The following is an 18,476-nucleotide window of genomic DNA, read 5'->3' on the forward strand; positions in this document are numbered from 1 at the left end:
ATGGATGCTCGGGTTGCGAACGCGATCCGTGCGGGAGGCGCGTCCGCAACCCGCAGTGTCCGCAACCCGCAGCACCAATTTGGCACTTCTGCACATGCTCAAAGCATGATTTAGTGTTTCTGCACATGCGCAAGTGCCAAAACCCAGAAGTAACCTGTTCCGGTACTTCCAGGTTCGGCACGTTCACATCCTGAAAACGTGCAACCCGAGGTATGGCTGTACAAATATTTTCTACATACTCAACAAAAAAATCCACTCCTCTTTTAAGTACTTGTTCCTCCTGCTTTCTTATTCTACTTGTTAGGCCTGTCACCCCTGCATATTCCATCATCTTAAGTTGTCAATCCTCCTTGTTAGGGACCTAACCAGGAGCAAGCTCACCTGTTCAGAATGGGCCCTATTTATTCAAGCTACTTAGCACGTGTTTAATTTACCTTGGGCCTGAATTAATTCATCGAAGCTTGGGTCTGTCTCAGACAGAGATTGGAGCAATTCCTGTGGCCAGATCTGCCAGCCCTCCTTCCCAAGACTACCCTTGCAAGGGGCTGTAGTGTCAGGGAGGTCTCCAACTTAAGACCTGGCTGCTCTCATTGCACATACATTGCAAAATCGATATTGTTGCACGCCACCCCAAACTCTGAGCAGTGTGAGATTCCAGGGGTTCCAGGTGCTCACCCAGGGTTCATTTTTTTTCCTTTTGGAAATTAGGCACAGAAGAGACTGCCGTGTCTTTATGAGATATGGTTTACTTACACATATATGCAACCTGAGCCTATGATGGAGGGGCTCACAGCATCAACACCCCAAGAACAACTTGTTTCTCCCACAGCCATGGCGTTGGATTCAAATGGAGATGCACAATCTCTCTGCCTCTCTGGCTTTTTTGTTTGCTGCCTTGCTTCTCAGTTGCATAAACTCTAAACTCTGGCTTAGTACAAGCCCTTTGATCCTTTGTCCTCTTAATGGCCCATCACCCAGGAGGCTAGCCTGCCTGGCTTAATTAGCTTTTAACGCTTCTTGAATCCAGAGATTAGAAGCGTCTAGCACCCACAAACTCATAACAGTGTTATCACTATTCAGAACACACCACCAGCCTGAGCAAGTGGAAGGAGAAATGACCAATTTCCCACTAAGCACAGCAATGATGGCTGAAAAAGATCAGCCTCAATGTGTAGAGAGAAAAATCTCACTCCACACTTAGGAAGGCTTGTCCAGGGTATCATTGCCGTAGCATTACTTTTAGCAGTGAGAAGGGAAAGCAGTACTGGGGAGTAAGTGTTGTCTACTCTGCCCCTACCTATGGGTGATGCTGTGATCTAAACCACTGAGGCTCTTGGGCTTGCCGATCAGAAGGTCAGTGGTTCTAATCCCCACAATGGGGTGAGCTCCCGTTGCTCTGTCCCAGCTCCTGCCAACCTAGCAGTTTGAAAGCATACCAGTGCAAGTAGATAAGTAGGTACCCCTGCGGCAGGAAAGTAAACAGTATTTCCTTGTTTCAGTTACAGGTGGGTAGCCGTGTTGGTCTGCCATAGTCAAAACAAAATCGAAAATTCTTTCTAGTAGCACCTACTAGAAAGAATTTTCGATAGTATTTCCTTGTGCTCTGGCTTCCGTCACAGTGTCCTGTTGCGCCAGAAGCGGTTTAGTCATGCTGGCCATATGACCTGGTAAGCTGTCTGTGGACAAACGCCGGCTCCCTCAGCCTGAAAGTGAGATGAGTTCTGCAACTCCATAGTCGCCTTTGACTGGACTTAACCATCCAGGGGTCCTTTACCTTTAACTTACCTGTCCCTACCATTTGCATCATTCTGACTAGAACATGACCAAGAGATTGTTGGAAGTATTCAACGAAGTATTGCAATATTGTAGATGCCTTTTGCCCAATTAAAGCTAAAGCTACTGGCCTTACCTTATATTTAAGAAGCAGCTACTTGGATGTGTTGGAAATGCTTTGCTCACTGATCTTTCCCCCATATGTATCATTTCAAACTTTGTATGGGAAGCATCAAGTTTAAATGCTCCCCCACAAAACTAACCCCCTCATTGTACATAAGCTCCCTTTTCTCTGGATTGTGATATTTACGTCACCAAAAAAGCAATGACTTTCAACATGTTGTGGAGGGATGTGTGCGCCTTGGTCATTTTGACCATTTGCATCTGATGTGAAACTACGGTACATAAGCCAGTAGCAGATTTAAGCAGGCAGTTATAAGGGTATAATTACAAAGATAACATTATAGCATTAAAAAAAAAGCAAATGGTTGCTCTTGAAAATAACCATTGCTATTAAATTCATATGCAATAGTTTGATTTGCTGTTGTCATCAAGATAATACCAATAATTAGGGAGCAAGCTTGTTATTTTCTCTGCATCATCAAACATTGAAGGTTAGAAAGACATTTTTCAAATTGGCCATGTTACATATAATGACAGATATTTTTTTCTGATGCAAACTTATGCTGTCTTGTATCCGGATGTTGACATTAATACAAGGTGAATAACCACAGGAAGAGTAAAAAGAAAAAAGAAAAGTATTGCCTATTATTTGTTTCACGAAAACACTACTTTGATGGATCGTGTCAGTGTGCACCAGTTGTTGTTTTTTTATCAAAACTGAACAAGGTGCACAACTTAAAACTCTTTTCGCAATTTAACTTATTTTCTAACTGGATACCTAATGGTTAATTGTTGTACAGAGCAGAAATACTATAACACATCCAGACTGAATGCATTGCTAAGCCAAACCATGGCTTAACATGAAGGAGCAGTAGTGTGAGTTCTTTATTCTACTGCCAGTGTGCTACACAGGGCTAAACCTTTGGTTTGGCTGAGCATTTTGACTGAATCTGGGCTCATGGTTTGTCTTGCTCTAGACAAACCACAAGTTGTAAACCAAGGAATAAAATTGCTAAATGCTTTTTTTTATTTGTTTCAGCAAGCCTGCTCTGACATTTGATTGCATTATGCTTAGTTAAGTTTTTTATATATATATAAAAATATTGTTGGCTTTTGATAAATATTTTGTGGAAACATTTGTTTTTTTTAAAACCAAAACTAAAACCTGAACAGCCTATACATGTTGTTAAATTAATTAAATGAGTATACGGAGGGCCACACATCGTCCAGCCCTAACATAAGGAGTGAGGGACAAGCAGTCCATTTTATTTGGCATGGTGCACATTCCCCAAAGTAAAGACTGTCCCTCTCTGAGGCTGAAGTTTACAGCAAGTTCAGTTTTTCCATTTTACATATTTATTGGAACCAATTAAACTCATCTCTGTAGTATGTAAGTATCCCAAAGTTCCTTAACAGGATTGTTCTAGATTGATAACATTGCTCTGTGTATTAAGTATAGAAATTACCCACAACAACAGATAATCTGTAAGTGCTCTGCTATTTTTGTAATTTAATATGAAATGTATCTAAGACCAGGTAAGAATTTTTCCGTTGCCTACAATCTTTGCTTATCTCACCCCTGTCCCTAACTGAAATCTCTTTATCTTCTGCTGCTGAAACCTGTAATAGTTCTGCTGAAGAAGCCACCATAACTGCACACATTATTTTAAATGTGACTGCACAATGGATTTATATAAAAGCATTGTGGTGTTGACAGTTTAATTTTTAATGCTAACTCTTGTGTTATCTTGTCAGCACAATCTTGTCAGGACAATCTGTTGTACTGGTCCACACCCAGTTGTTAGGGTGTTTTGTGCCCACAAGGAAATATTACCATATATTTATGAGCGTGATAGTAAAAGCTGACATTTTGCAAATGATAGTCTTTAGTGGTTCTGTAAATACCATCTCTCACCCCAGGAGGCCCATCAAATATTTCTGTGCTGTGACTTTGCCAAATGCAAAATTCAGTTGATGGTCAAATCGTCTATTGCAATGGGCCTTTCAATACACTTGGACATCATAGCTGTCAACTTTTTTCCTTTTTTTAAAGGAAAATTTCCTTATTCCGAATAGGATTCCTTGCAAGAAAAGGGAAGAGTTGACAGCTATGTTGGACATGGAAACATAAAATTTCCAAGACTCCAATTAATGTTTGGATAACCTGGGCCAGCTCACACATGCACCTTCCTGAATATCTCTGTAATGGAGTTGACGTGGATGGGCCCCTCTCAATTGAGCAAGATAACCTATGGCATGAGCGTTCCCTGTGTAGAAATCCAGTTTGATCAACTTCCACCTACATCACCAGTGTCCTCAGTATTGGTCCTCAGTATTGATCTGACCACAGGGCATTTGTTGTTTGTTTGTTTTTTATTAAACAAATTTTAGATCACTTTGCTGCATATAGCCATTGAAGTGTTGTACATGGTAAAAACATTAAAAAGCATGAGCTCTGAGAGCAATCAAATAAACTCAACCATCTCTAAAACAATAAAACAATACAAATTCTAAAAACAATGGGAGGAATTCAGTGTCTCACTAAGGTGATTGTTCCATCAAGGCAAGCGTTTTAGATTGTGTGTCAAGGCCCCGTACCCCTTCCTTTGATGAATAAAGACACATGGACACTAGTATTTTAGGTTAATGGGCTAATGAAGGCCATAACTTTATTGGTTACAGAATGTGAGTGGTATTGGCTGTAGGCATTGGACCCGAACCGACTATATCTGACTCCTGCCTGCCATGCAGGAAGTCTCACAAGGGTTAACCACCAGTAGGGAGAGCCTGTTGATGTACATCAACTCGGAGACACACACCCCCCAGGGCCACCGGAAAGGTTGTGCCATGGCCCTAGCCTCCACCTGGACTTTGGACAGGAACCATGAGCCACAGATTCCTTTAACAGAATACCCTTAAAGGGGAGGGGTAGGTGATGGCCACAACCTCCCCTCCCATAAACCAAGCTTTTCCAGTGCCTAACCGACTGACGTTACAAAGTTGTGATGATTTGCTAAGAGGTAGGTGAAAACCAAGTGGCTGGTGCCAATCTGCCAAGTGGAAAAATTCCTACTACAGTAGGCCCCTTCAACAGGCAACCAACCGAAGTCCATAGCAAGGTGAAGGTGTCAAACTCAAGAAAAAAGGGCAGGAAGGTGGGAGATCTGCAGAAGCCATCTTCAAAGGTAGTGCCTAGCACTGTTGACCAGCTCTTACCATCAGAAAAGTGACAGGGGTATACCCCAGAGAAAGCCTTCCTAAACAAAAAAATATCTTCAGTAGGTGCCTAAACATCATGATGTTAAGCACCTGTCTGATTTCAGCTGATAATTGATTCCAGATGGATGCAATAATGGAAAACCGATTGGTATAGTTTTTGTAAAATATGCAGGGATTTAAGATATGTAAAATGGGACGCGGGTGGCGCTGTGGGTCTAAACCACAGAGCCCAAGGCTTGCCGATCAGAAGGTTGGCGGTTCGAATCCCCACGACGGGGTGAGCTCCTGTTGCTCGGTCCCTGCTCCTGCCAATCTAGCAGTTCAAAAGCATGTCAAAGTGCAAGTAGATAAATAGGTACTGCTCCGGTGGGAAGGTGGGTTCGCCAGAAGTGGCTTAGTCATGCTGGCCACATGACCCGGAAGCTGTATGCTGACTCCCTTGGCCAGTAAAGCGAGATGAGCTCCACAACCCCAGAGTCGTCTGCGACTGGACCTAACGGTCAGGGGTCCCTTTACTTTTTTAAGATATGTAAAATGAACCATGGAAAGAGAAGAAGGGGAGTAATTGATCTCTTAAGGATGTAAAATGTGCATTTGAAATTGTAAAACAGAAAATTTAGTAAAAAATATATTTAAAAAGTTAATTGATTCCAGAAAGCTCAAGCTGCAACGCTAAAAGCCCAGTTTCTAGGACAGCCTAAAAGCATCCCTGGGCCATAATAGACTCTCAGCGGTGCCCCAATTCAAGGAGTGCAGTTGTCAGACAAGCAGATACTGTAATAGGCAAGGCATTCTCTTAGATAGTCTGGACCCAAGCCAGTTAAGGACTTTAAATGAGACAACCAGAACTGCACATGGTTAGCATATTGGAAGCTATTGTAGCTCCCTCGGCAAAATTGACAGAGTACCCCTGTCAACAATCTAGCTGCTGCATTCTGCACCAGCTATAGCTTCCTGGTTAAGCCCAAGGGACGCCCCACATTGAGTGTGTTTCCAGTAATCCAGTCTCTAATGAACTACACCCTTAATGTGACACACAACCCTTTTGTGAAAGGACTTGTGGCTGGAGATAAAAGCCCACAAAAAAAAAAAATCAGAGTGGCTGAAGTTAAGACAGAGATAATTGCAGTTGGCTTTTCTTCTTCTTTTTTCTTTTTTAAAGATGCTGTACGCTCCGCCTGCAATGCAGCCAAGTGCTTAGGAACACAAGACACTTCAATAATTAGATATCACCAGCTGTCTTAAGTAAAAAGTGTGCATGTGTGGAGAGAGCCAAACTGTTGCTGCTGAGTTGAGTGCGATTCAAGGTTATATAGATCAAGCTGAAGGTGTCAGCTTAAACATCTCCTGGGATCACTAAAAACACGCACATCCAAAAATTTAGTACCCTACTACAAGAGCCAGCTGTTAAGTACAAAAATACCAGTGTGTGGGAATGCCAGCATGCCATCCACAATTTTGTTCTTGATCTTCGGAGTGCATGGTCAAATCTTGTGGCTTTTTATTTCCATTTATTTTTGAAACATGCAGTATCTGCCTTGCAGACATATTTATTTAGGAATATGTCAAGCTAGCTTCCAATTAAGTATCCTTGGGATTGGAGCTTTTAGCTCAGAAACTAGAAAGCCCTGGAAACTAGAAATTGCTTCAAATAAGATTATACACACACACACACACACACACACACATACTGGATTTCTCGCTTAAATCATGATACTTAAGGACTAAGTAGCCATCAGGGTCAGGATGTTTAAAATATGTTTAAAATATCATCTTAACAAGTATCTTGGCTCAAAACCAACTTTCTGTGACACCGATAATTGCTGTATGAGTTCAAGAGAATCTTGTAGATTAGCAGCATAGATGATGGTTGTCTGTTGATGTTAGTCCTCCATATTTGGGTCAGAGATGTACCCAAATCTCCACTGGCTTAAGCCAAGCTTTCAAAGAACTCCACCTTGATCTCCAACTGCTGGTTCCTTGTCATGTGGCAGATGAATGTATATTTATAGAACTTGGCTCCGGAACAGCTGCTCTTAAACATGATTTAAGATTTGTGGCTCAGTGAAATTGCATGTAAATGATTAGCCAGAAGAATATTGTGTTGAGTTAAGAGAGGAAGAGGGAGTGCATTGACTCTGCGGTGAGAAATGCATGCCCCCACCTTTTTAGCGGGTTGTGTGTGTGCGTACACCGGCGCCACATGAAGCTGAAGCATCTGGCTTGGAATGGTTTTAATCATTGTGTTTTATGGATGCATCACCATAGCTGACAGCATTTATTGGAAAGCTGCAGCAACTACAATTGTATTGTCAGATTCATTTGACAAGTGCTTAGTTTGGTTGAATGTGTACATATGCTGCTGAATTGTTGTCTTATCTGGTTAGATAGCCAAGAGAAAGTTGAATGAAATTGGATGATGTCTTGAGGGATGGAAACTTTGCTAACATTGGTTTGTTCTGTTGTTGTTGTTGTTGTTATATATTTACTCTTAAAAGGCGCTTATACGTTGCTTAATGTTTCAAAAATCTCTTAAGCAGTGTACAGTCTAAAAAAATACAAGCAATATAATTTTTATGCATTAAAACAAAAACACAGCCGGAAACCAGCAAAGCAGTGATATAAAAGCACATTAAAGCGATTAAAACAGAAATGTAGAAACATAAAATCGGTTCCAGTCCTATGAGTCAGGGAAAGCCTTGGGGGAAAGGGAAGTGTTTTCAAGATTTCAGAAGCAACAGGTGTTTGCTACTTCACATATCAGGGGTTTGGGCATTCCACAGTACAGGGACAAGAGCAGAAAATGTCTGTTTTGTAGTCACCAGCTTATGATTCTGTCAAGTACCTGCTGCCTTGGGGGTCATCTTCAGGAGACAAAAAGGCTAAGGAGTAAACCTTTTAATTTATGGATAGTTGCCCTAAAGAATCTTGATCAGTGATTCCCAAGCTGGGGGCCGTGGCCCCCGAGGGAATGCAGAAATACTCGTAAGAGGCTTGCGAAGAAGTTACCCTCAAGCCACCTGCCCACTCATGTAAAGGAAGGAGAGAGAGGCTGCTTCAAAGGGCGGCTTTACCAAGTGCTTTAAAACAATGCACTCCATGCTCCCAGTTTATTTACTGCGTTGTAAATAAATGATGACAACAGTATCGTGCACAGTTAGATTTTTAATATACAATTAATTGTGCGCATAACTTCATACATAATAAATGTACTTTGTTAATTTAAAGTAAAGAAGCCAGCCACTGGGGAAATAAGGAAGCCCTTAAATCTGAGTATGTTTTCTTCTCTTGGTAGATCTGCTACCCCATTAATTATCAGAATCTAACAAAGCAGTCTTCTCTTTACATACATACCAGGGAGGAGATACACTGGAACCTCGGGTAACGTACCATCCTCCTTATGAACGCTTCGGGTTACGAGCTCTGCTAACCTGGAAGTAGGTGTTCCGGGTAGTGAACTTTGCCCCGGGATGTGAGCAGAAGTTGCGCGCTAGCGGCGTGGTGGCAGCAGGAGGCCCCACAAGCAAAAGCACGCCTCAGGTTAAGAACGGTTTCGGGTTAAGAACGGCCTCCGGAGTGAATTAAGTTCGTAAACGGAGGTACCACTGTACGTTGCTGCCGCACTGGTGGGACAACCAGCACATCCAGCGCACACTCAACCTGGGAGGGGGAAGCGCACAACTTTTTATGATGCTGTCAGTGTCCCTGGAAACCGAGGGCCTACCTACTGCTTGCTGTCAGGCACCCCCTGCTGACATGGGTTTCAATTCGCTTCTGCTTCTTTCAACCATTGTTTCTGAGCAGGAAGAGAAGGAAGGAGAACCCACTCAATGTGGCACATGTGTGGTTGCAGGCAGACTGCACCAAGCACACATGGGCCTCATGAGACAAGGGTTCAAGACCCACCCAGGAAGGGAAAGGCAATTTTGTTCATCCGCCAAGGCACACAGCATGGGCAGCCACAGCCACACACCAGTGCCAGCAGCAGGCTCCAGTAGCTTACTAAATAGGGCACAGGTTTGGGAAGCAGGAGAAGGAAGCTTGAGTTCAACATGGAGTTATTGGGGGTGGGGAGGATACCACCATTCATCTTTTGCATTCTTAGGAAAACAAATAGGCAGGAGCATGTCAGGGACAAGAGTGGGAAATATCAGTAGTGGATCCATTAGGGCAAATGGGGCAGTGCCCCACCAACCTCAGTCTGTCACCAACAAGCCCCCACCCCCTTACACCACCTGTTTAGTCTCAGTGTTGCCATTGCAAAACTCAGCAGGGAGGAGGGTGGTACCAAAACTGGAAGTAACTGGCTCTTTGTGCTCGAGTTCCCCATGCAGGTTGTGAGGCCTGGCTGTTACGTACAAAGTGCCCTCTTTCTGTAGTTGTCCAAAGCCCAACTTGCCCCTTGTGAGTTTTTGTTGTTGTTCAGTCATTCAGTCGTGTCCGACTCTTCGTGACCCCATGGACCAGAGCACGCCAGGCACGCCTATCCTTCACTGCCTCTCGCAGTTTGGCCAAGTAGCTTCGAGAACACTGTCCAACCATCTCATCCTCTGTTGTCCCCTTCTCCTTGTGCCCTCCATCTTTCCCAACATCAGGGTCTTTTCTAGGGAGTCTTCTCTTCTCATGAGGTGGCCAAAGTACTGGAGCCTCAACTTCAGGATCTGTCCTTCCAGTGAGCACTCCGGGCTGATTTCTTTAAGGATGGATAGGTTTGATCTTCTTGCAGTCCATGGGACTCTCAAGAGTCTCCTCCAGCACCATAATTCAAAAGCATCAATTCTACGGCGATCAGCCTTCTTGATGGTCCAGCTCTCACTTCCGTACATCACTACTGGGAAAACCATAGCTTTAACTATACGGACCTTTGTCAGCAAGGTGATGTCTTTGAGTTTTAGGTGTGCACAACTTGGGGGCATGCCACACGTCCTGTTACGCTCTACATGCATGAGGTTCATATACTGGAGGTGTGCTGGTTTTTGTGCCTTGTCAAAGGCATGTGAGCAGATTGAAGGGAAAGGGGATGTGACAGAAGTGTGCAACTCTTCTTCCCTTCCCATGGCTCCGCTCCCATTTCCATTCCATCAGCGTGTCTGTCATGGCAGTGGTGTTTTCGGCATTCTACCCATGAAGCCGGGGTTCCAACAAGTGCTACAGCCCCCTAACTGTTGGGTCCTAGTCATGAGACTGCACCCTTAGTTATATTTTAAGCAAAGCAAATGCTTAAGAAACAACATTGCACCACAAAGAGAAACACACACATAGCATGGATCCATTCATAATTATTGTGACCTTAGTCTTTAGTAAAACAACAACAACAATTTTGCAGCACATAAGTGCTGATTATTTATTTAGACCTCATAGCTCTGTCTTTCCCTTTAGGGGGAAGTGTAACATTTATAATCCAGTGTTGCCATCCATCAAGGGAAGAAAAAATGTAATTTCAAAGCATTCTATCCTAAACTTGAAGAAATGTCATTTTAGTGACAAAAATAATATTTTTGTGGGTTTGGAGAAATAGATATATATATTATATCTCCCCTCCAGCTTTTAATCTGGAGCTCAGTTTTCCAATAGAGCTCTTCTAGCTATCAGCTTAGTTTATTACGGTTGTCACAGTGAAGAACTGACTGCAGCACCTCATTGTACCATGCCAAAAGCTAAGGAACAATGATCATTTATCCGTAATGATGAACAAGGCACACTTTCCTAAGCTTTCACAGATACAAACACACGCAGACACACACCATGCCTTTAAAAGCAAAACATGGCATCTGCATAATGGCAGAGTGCATACCCTCTGAGAGAGCCAATGTGGTGTAGTGGTTAAGAGCGGTAGACTCGTAATCTGGGGAACCGGGTTCGTGTCTCCACTCCTCCACATGCAGCTGCTGGGTGACCTTGGGCTAGTCACACTTCTTTGAAGTCTCTCAGCCCCACTCACCTCACAGAGTGTTTGTTGTGGGGGAGGAAGGGAAAGGAGAATGTTAGCCGCTTTGAGACTCCTTCGGGTAGTGATAAAGCGGGATATCAAATCCAAACTCTTCTTCTTCTCTGCTTGTAGATCTCCACGTTTTCTTCACACAGCTGACTTTATAGCACATTAACCAGCCTGATACCCTTCTTATGTTTTGGAGTACAATTCTCATCACCCCTGACCATTGCCCATGCTGGTTGGCACTGATGGGAGTTGTCTTCCAACAACACCTGGAGGGCACCAGGTTGGTGAATGCTGATGCAATATCAACATGTGCAGCAGCAACATGATTCTATTCCCATGCTTCATACCCAAGTACTCTTCATTCCTTTCTTTGCTTTGTCTGTATAACATGACATTGGCCCTGAGAACGGTTGTGTTACAGCCATCGTGGGACTAATTTTATGAATTGTTTCTTTTCACTTTTCTTTGTCCAGCTAGTCTTGAATAGTCAGCTAATACTTTGTAGATTTTGTTGATTAATTTCTTGTTGTTTGAGTCTATTAGTCAAATACAGTATTTTCTGGAGGAAGGCCATATTTAATGATTTCTGTAAGGCATCTTAAATTATGACAGTGCTTCTCAAACTTTTTTTCCTCTGGGACACACTTTCAGCATAAAAATTGCCTCGTGCCACATCATTTATTTATTTTTTGATAAGAAATACATTGGGGGAGGGGGACGACGACTGCTAGCAGTGCTTGATTTATAATGTAGATTACAACTACTTTATAATATGTTCATGGAACACCCAGAAATTTTAAAACAATACAGCTGCATAAGAACATGAATAATTCCCAAAATATAATTATAAATGAGCCTCTTACATATGTACCGTGTTTCTCCTAAAATAAGACACCGTCTTATATATTTTTTCCCCTCAACAAAACACAGTATGGCTTATTTTCAGGGGATGTCTTATTTTAACCACGTCGCATCGGTACACTGCATAGCCACGCCTCTCCAGGCTGTTTTAATGGGAGGTGCCGCGTCACTATGGCTTATTTTCGGGGTATGGCTTATTTTTTGGGGAACGGCTTATATTTCGCAATTGCATAGAAATCCTGCTATGGCTTATTTTATGGCTATGTCTTATTTTAGGAGAAACACAGTACCTTATATATGTATAGAAACACAATGAGATGTGATCTTTCTTTTGCCACATAATCTCATTTATATTAGATCTAATCTGAGACAAAGAAACTCTCATCTCCTCATCAACACATAGAAGCCTTTTCCTCTTCTGATCTTTCACATTTGTTGAGAATTGAGAATCCCTGTTCACAACAATATGTCATGGAAGACATAGAAGAATACTGTATAACAGGGGTCCCCAAACTAAGGCCCGGTGGATGGATGCAGCCCAGTCACCTTCTAAATCCGGCCCATGGATGGTCCAGGAATCAGCATGTTTTTACATGAGTAGAATGTGTCCTTAAAAAAAAAATGCATCTCTGGGTTATTTGTGGGGCATAGGAATTGTTCATATATTTTTTTCTTCAAAATACAGTCCGGCCCCCCACAAGGTCTGAGGGACAGTGGACCGGCCCCCTGCTGAAAAAAGTTTGCTGACTCCCGCTGTAGAAGAATAGCAGTCAGGATAGCTCAGTTGGTAGAGCATGATACTGTTAATCTCAGGGTTGTGGGTTCAAGCCCCATGTTGGGTGAAAGATTGCTGCATGGCATGGGTTGGACTCGAGGACACGGGGTCCTTTCCAACTCTATGATTCATTGAGCCAATGCTCTTGAAAGGAGTGTACTGTTTCTGGTTGTATCAAATATATATACCAGGCATCCCCAGCCTGCAGCCCTCCAGATGCTTTTGGCCTACAACTCCCATGATCCCTAGCTAACAGGATCAGTGGTCAGGGATGATGGGAATTGTAGTCCAAAACATCTGGAGGGCCGAAGGTTGGGGGTGCCTGAAAAAAACTAATTATACTATACTATACTATACTATACTATACTATACTATACTATACTATACTATACTGAAATGTTTAAGGATCCTTATTTAAGGATCTGGTGACTTCTGTTTCAGTGTATCTGAAGAAGTGTGCATGCACACGAAAGCTCATACCAAGAACAAACCCAGTTGGTCTCTAAGGTGCTACTGGAAAGAATTTTCTATTTTGTTTCGACTATGGCAGACCAGCACGGCTACCCACCTGTAACTGAAATGTTTAAATCTTTCTTTGATTGTCCTTAAATCTTCCTACCACACTTGATATCTTCTTTAGTCATCCCTAAAGAAAGTGTTTGTTGACAGTTGCACCTGGAACACTGTGTTCATTTCACCAAGCTGTTTCCTCCTCTCTGAGCTCCACGTCTCGACCTCCTTCATTTCTCAATTAATCCATGACAGAGTTAGTTAGGGATGGAACCTGTGTTGAATTCAGTCCGACTCATCAAACCATGTTTGAAACGCTTAATTGAGCAATCTCCTCTGTTGCGTTTCTTGGGAAAGGACTGGCCATCCAAAGCCACTCAAATTCGCTGCGATGTTTTGCATCCAGGACGAGTACATCTAGCTGAGAGGCTGGGAATTAAATGCTGATAGAAGCTGGTGACTTTTTCACCCTTTCTGATAATTCTTCCAAAGAGGTTTCGAGCAGTTCAGCACAGAATAGAAGCCAAGATTATTATCTTTTGCCATGAATCTTGCATATGGCGATTTACAAAAGGCCTGTGGAGGTCAAGGACCTCAGAGATCCAAAACATCTGCAGTAATAAATGTGGCAATGTGTGAAGTAATTTTTTTGAAAAGCTTGAAGAAGCCTTTCTTTGAATCCTTTGCCACTGAAGCATCATGCAGAATTATCCCAGTTCATAAGTCTTTAAAGGAGCCGCACTGGACATTCATGTATCATCAAGAAGGAGGAAAGTCCTCACCCAAAAAGAGGTCACATATTTTCATGACATTTGTATATGGCAATTTACATGCTTGAGATGGCAATTGGGCGGGGGGTGGGTGGGGTGATGTCGTGCATGTGATGTCCCAACATTGCTCGTGTGAGCATTGCACCTCTCTTCCTAAGACAGGCAGAAGCTTCTCAGGATTTTTTTTACTCATCATGCTTCTGACAGGATGCTGGAGCCCTGATCCCTGATGCCTCCTTCCCAAACCTGGGTGGGCTTTGGGAAGGTGGCAGAAGGGTTCTTGGACCCCTTCGGAACATTGTGCCTCGAGGCACCAGACTTTAATACTTTAATACCCTAATTTGCAAGGAACATTCAGGGAACTACCCTAGTCCCCTAGTCTACTGACCACTGCTTTTGAGTCTGAAAAGAGGAGGAGGAAATTTTGCTGATGTTCTTGTGGCCTAGTGCTAAAGCTTAGGAGTCTGAACGATGGGCTGCTGCTCAACTGCTGTCTCCTCCCTCCTGTTGAACGCCCATACAAAATGAAAATAGGTAACAGCGTTCATGTGGGGAGACCCTAAAGACAAGGAATTCTAAACATGCCAAAGCTTTGTGACTTTCTAGAATCTGATGCACGAGCTTGAGCAAAAAGCCCCGTCTTAAATGGCTTGTACCAATTTATTTTCACACAGCTTAAGTATTTAACAGATTGGTGTTTTTTTAAAAAAATTCTTACCCAAGGTTGAGGTGTTAAACCCCCAGGAGTGTAAGGGAAAATCATATCAGTGAAGACTTAACAAGTAGTAATTTGGTGTCTTATTTCCCATCAAATGTGAATCATGCAGATTCCCTTTGGATTCTCCTGTGTTGTTGTTGTGTGTGTGTGTGTGTGTGTGTGTGTTCCGTTCCCTCCAAAATGATGCAAGCAAAACATTATAATTATTACAGTACTTGTTTAAGAAATATAACGGAATATTAAAAAGGAAGGAAGGAAGCAAAGCAAGTTGAATAACCATTGTTTAGGACAGGGGGGAAAGCAACAATTACAGTAATCAGTTAGTTAATCTAATTCAGCTAACCAGCTTAATTGGAACAAAATAAAAATAAAAAAAATTGCTTCCAGTAGCACCTTAGAGACCAACTGAGTTTGTTCTTGGTATGAGCTTTTGTGTGCATGCACATGAAAGCTCATACCAAGAACAAACTTAGTTGGTCTCTAAGGTGCTACTGGAAGCAATTTTTTTTTTTTGTTTCGCCTACGGCAGACCAACACGGCTACCTACCTGTAACCAGCTTAATTGGGTGGTTGATCACATTGCTATCCTAAAGCATGGGTTGCTTGAAAAGCAAAGCAGAAAATAATGGATGAGAGTCACAAAGTTGAAAAGGCTCTCAAAAGTAATCTAGTCCAAACAATTCAGGAAATCTACTACTACAGCATCCATGATAGAAGGCCATCCTGTTTCAACCTCTATTGATCTATGATTGAATATTGGGTGGTATTTAACTAAATGTGTGAGTGGGAAAATGTCCACTTATTTTTTATTTTTTTAAAAGACTCCCTACTAAAAAATAAAGAATCATAGAATAGAATCATAGAATCATAGAGTTGGAAGAGACCACAAGGGCCATCCAGTCCAACCCCCTGCCAAGCAGGAAACACCATCAAAGCGTTCCTGACAGATGGCTGTCAAGTCTCTTTTTAAAGACCTTCAAAGAAGGAGACTCCACCACACTCCTTGGCAGCAAATTCCACTGTCAAACAGCTCTTACTGTCAGGAAGTTCTTCCTAATGTTTTGGCGGAATCTTCTTTCTTGTAGTTTGAATCCATTGCTCCGTGTCCGCTTCTCTGGAGCAGCAGAAAACAACCTTTCTCCCTCCTCTATATGACATCCTTTTATATTTTTGAACATGGCTATCATATCACCACTTAACCTTCTCTTCTCCAGGCTAAACATACCCAGCTCCCTAAGCTGTTCCTCATAAGGCATCGTTTCCAGGCCTTTGACCATTTTGGTTACCCTCCCTACCCTCTTCTTGCCTCACACAATATGTCCCAGGCTGTCCCCAAATCTACTCAGGAGTAAAACCCCAGAACAAATTGAGGGGGCAGATGTTGGAAGGAGAGGAAGAAAGTGTCCCATTGCACGAATGGAAGTAATCCCACTCTCACAAGGCACCATGAAGCACTACTTTGAATACAACCCTTTGGATTTAATTTTAAGCTTTTCACAATAAAACAATAAAATATACTCTAAATTTTTTAAAACCTTTCTCGCTGACCAGTACGAGAGTTGAGCACATAAGTAAGTCACTCCCACGGAAATCAATGAGACTTAAAGTGCTTCACTTGGGTTGGATTGGGTCCCATTGAGTGTGCAGTGTTTCATTATAAAGTACAGAATGTCACATTAAATTCCGGGAGCTGTGAAAAGCCTTGAGAACAGCTAGTGACGTTCAGTTGGCACAACAGAGCTCTAGGTGGTGTCAACTGTACAAGAGACTGCAAACTTTTTGTTGTTGTTTTTACTGTACTGAATTATAATATAGTTTTTGACACAACAGCTGTTTCTGCCACAAGTGCATTGCATGGTCTTTTAATGATATCAGTCTGAACACATTTACAAAAGTTAGATTTCTTAAAGGCAATTAATAGTAACACAAGAATCTGAAGAAGTGTGCATGCACACGAAAGCTCATACCAAGAACAAACTTAGTTGGTCTCTAAGGTGCTACTGGAAGGATTTATTTTATTTTATTTTATTTTGACTATGGCAGACCAACACGGCTACCTACCTGTCTCAATGTGATTACAATATAATTAAATAACACAATTAGAAATACATTTGAAACAAGACTAAAACCCTAACAAGTGGACACTGAGCAGTACAGTGTACAGTTCTCTCATCCTCTTTGTTTATATTTCATGTTTCTCACATACAACAACCGGCAAAGGTATTCCTTAGCATTTTAGAAATACAGAAACATCTGAAACCAATGGGAATCTGAACTGTTGTGCATGTGATATTCCCTCTTATTTTCTAGCTCTACCACCACACACATCAATGCAATATTCTTTAGCTCAAAAATCATGCACACCAGAGGCGGCTAACCTATGGTCCTCCAGAGGTTGTTTGGACTACAACTCTCACCATTTCTGACCATTGTCTATGCTGGCTGGGGCTGATGGGAGTTGGAGTCCAATAATATCTGGTATGCCACAGCTTAGCCATCTCTGATTTACGGTGCTGAATACAAAGGAAAAATCAGAACCATGTAATTGGACATGATTTTCATTAGATTTTATGCCTCTTAAATGGATTTGTCCATTTGTTTGTCACCACTGGGGGAAACGGATGATGTAAGCTTTAATTATGGTTAAATGATGTGCATTTAGTCCATAAGCCCATAATGGGTCCCCTTGTTTCATGCTCCTCGTTATGTCTTTGCAGCTGGACAGCTGGCCGGTAACTCTTCCGTAGAGATGTATCGCCAAGTGCTATTGTCTGGCTGTCGCTGTGTCGAGCTGGACTGCTGGAAAGGCCGAACAGCTGAAGAAGAGCCCGTTATTACACATGGATTCACCATGACAACTGAGATATCCTTTAAGGTACGTTGTGCAGTATTGCTGATATTATTGTGCAAGGGCCAGTTTGCAACACATACTTAGCTTATTTTGGGCTAAGGGAGGAAGGGAAATGTGGGAAGGTCTCCAGTAGCACTTGTCGTGGGCATCTTGGGGACTCGTGCCGTAAGTCTTCACTGAAGCTTTTGTTTCAATTCTCATCTGGGAGACTAGAGCAACTGAATTTCCTTGTTGTGCGTTGGGTATGTTTATGCGCCGAAGCCTAGCAGTGAGGTCTTGGGTGTGATGCACAACTTTCAAATGAAGAGAAACTGTAAATGGAGAGACAGTAGCCGTCTGCACTTTCAAAAGCATCAGGTAGAGTGAGCGCACATTCACCGGACTCACTCCAGCATCCCTTGGTGTGCTGGGCACAGCTCCTCAACTGGCGCTGTGGTCTAAACCACTGAGCCTCTTGGGCTTGCAGATCAGAAGGTCGGTGGTTCGAATCCCTGTGATGGAGTGAGCTCCCATTGCTCTGTCCCAGCTCCTGCCAACCTTGCAGTTTGAAAGCATGCCAGTGCAAGTACATAAATAGGTACTGCTGCGGCGGGATGGTAAACGTTTGTGTGCTCTGGTTTACGTCACGGTGTTGCGTTGTGCCAGGAGCGGTTCAGTCCTGTTAGGCCACATGACCCGGAAAGCTGTCTGTGGAGAAACGCTGGCTCCCTCAGCCTGAAAGCGAGATGAGCGCCGCAACCCCAGAGTCCCCTTTGACTGGATTTATAACCATCCAGGGGTCCTTTACCTTTACCCTCTACCTTCCTACCTCCCGACTCAACGAAAGAAGGATGGCATTGGAGCAGGCACATATGAGGACATTGAGAGCAGGGTTGCCACGCAAGTACCCACTCCCCCTGCATACTTTATGCTCAACACATTTTATCGATGCTCAAAGA

The 18,476-nt window shown here is 42.8% G+C and overlaps 1 protein-coding gene across 1 annotated transcript in view; it reads left to right on the forward strand.

Moving 5' to 3' along the window:
* The window catches only part of PLCB1 (phospholipase C beta 1), a 454,706-nt gene that overhangs the window by 317,000 nt on the left and 119,230 nt on the right, over positions 1-18,476 (forward strand). The window contains 1 exon segment of the mRNA XM_033142844.1: positions 17,405-17,562. Within this exon segment, the coding sequence (XP_032998735.1) occupies positions 17,405-17,562 (158 nt within the window).

Source organism: Lacerta agilis, chromosome 3 (assembly GCF_009819535.1).
Source record: "Lacerta agilis isolate rLacAgi1 chromosome 3, rLacAgi1.pri, whole genome shotgun sequence".
Taxonomy (NCBI): Eukaryota; Metazoa; Chordata; class Lepidosauria; order Squamata; family Lacertidae; genus Lacerta; species Lacerta agilis.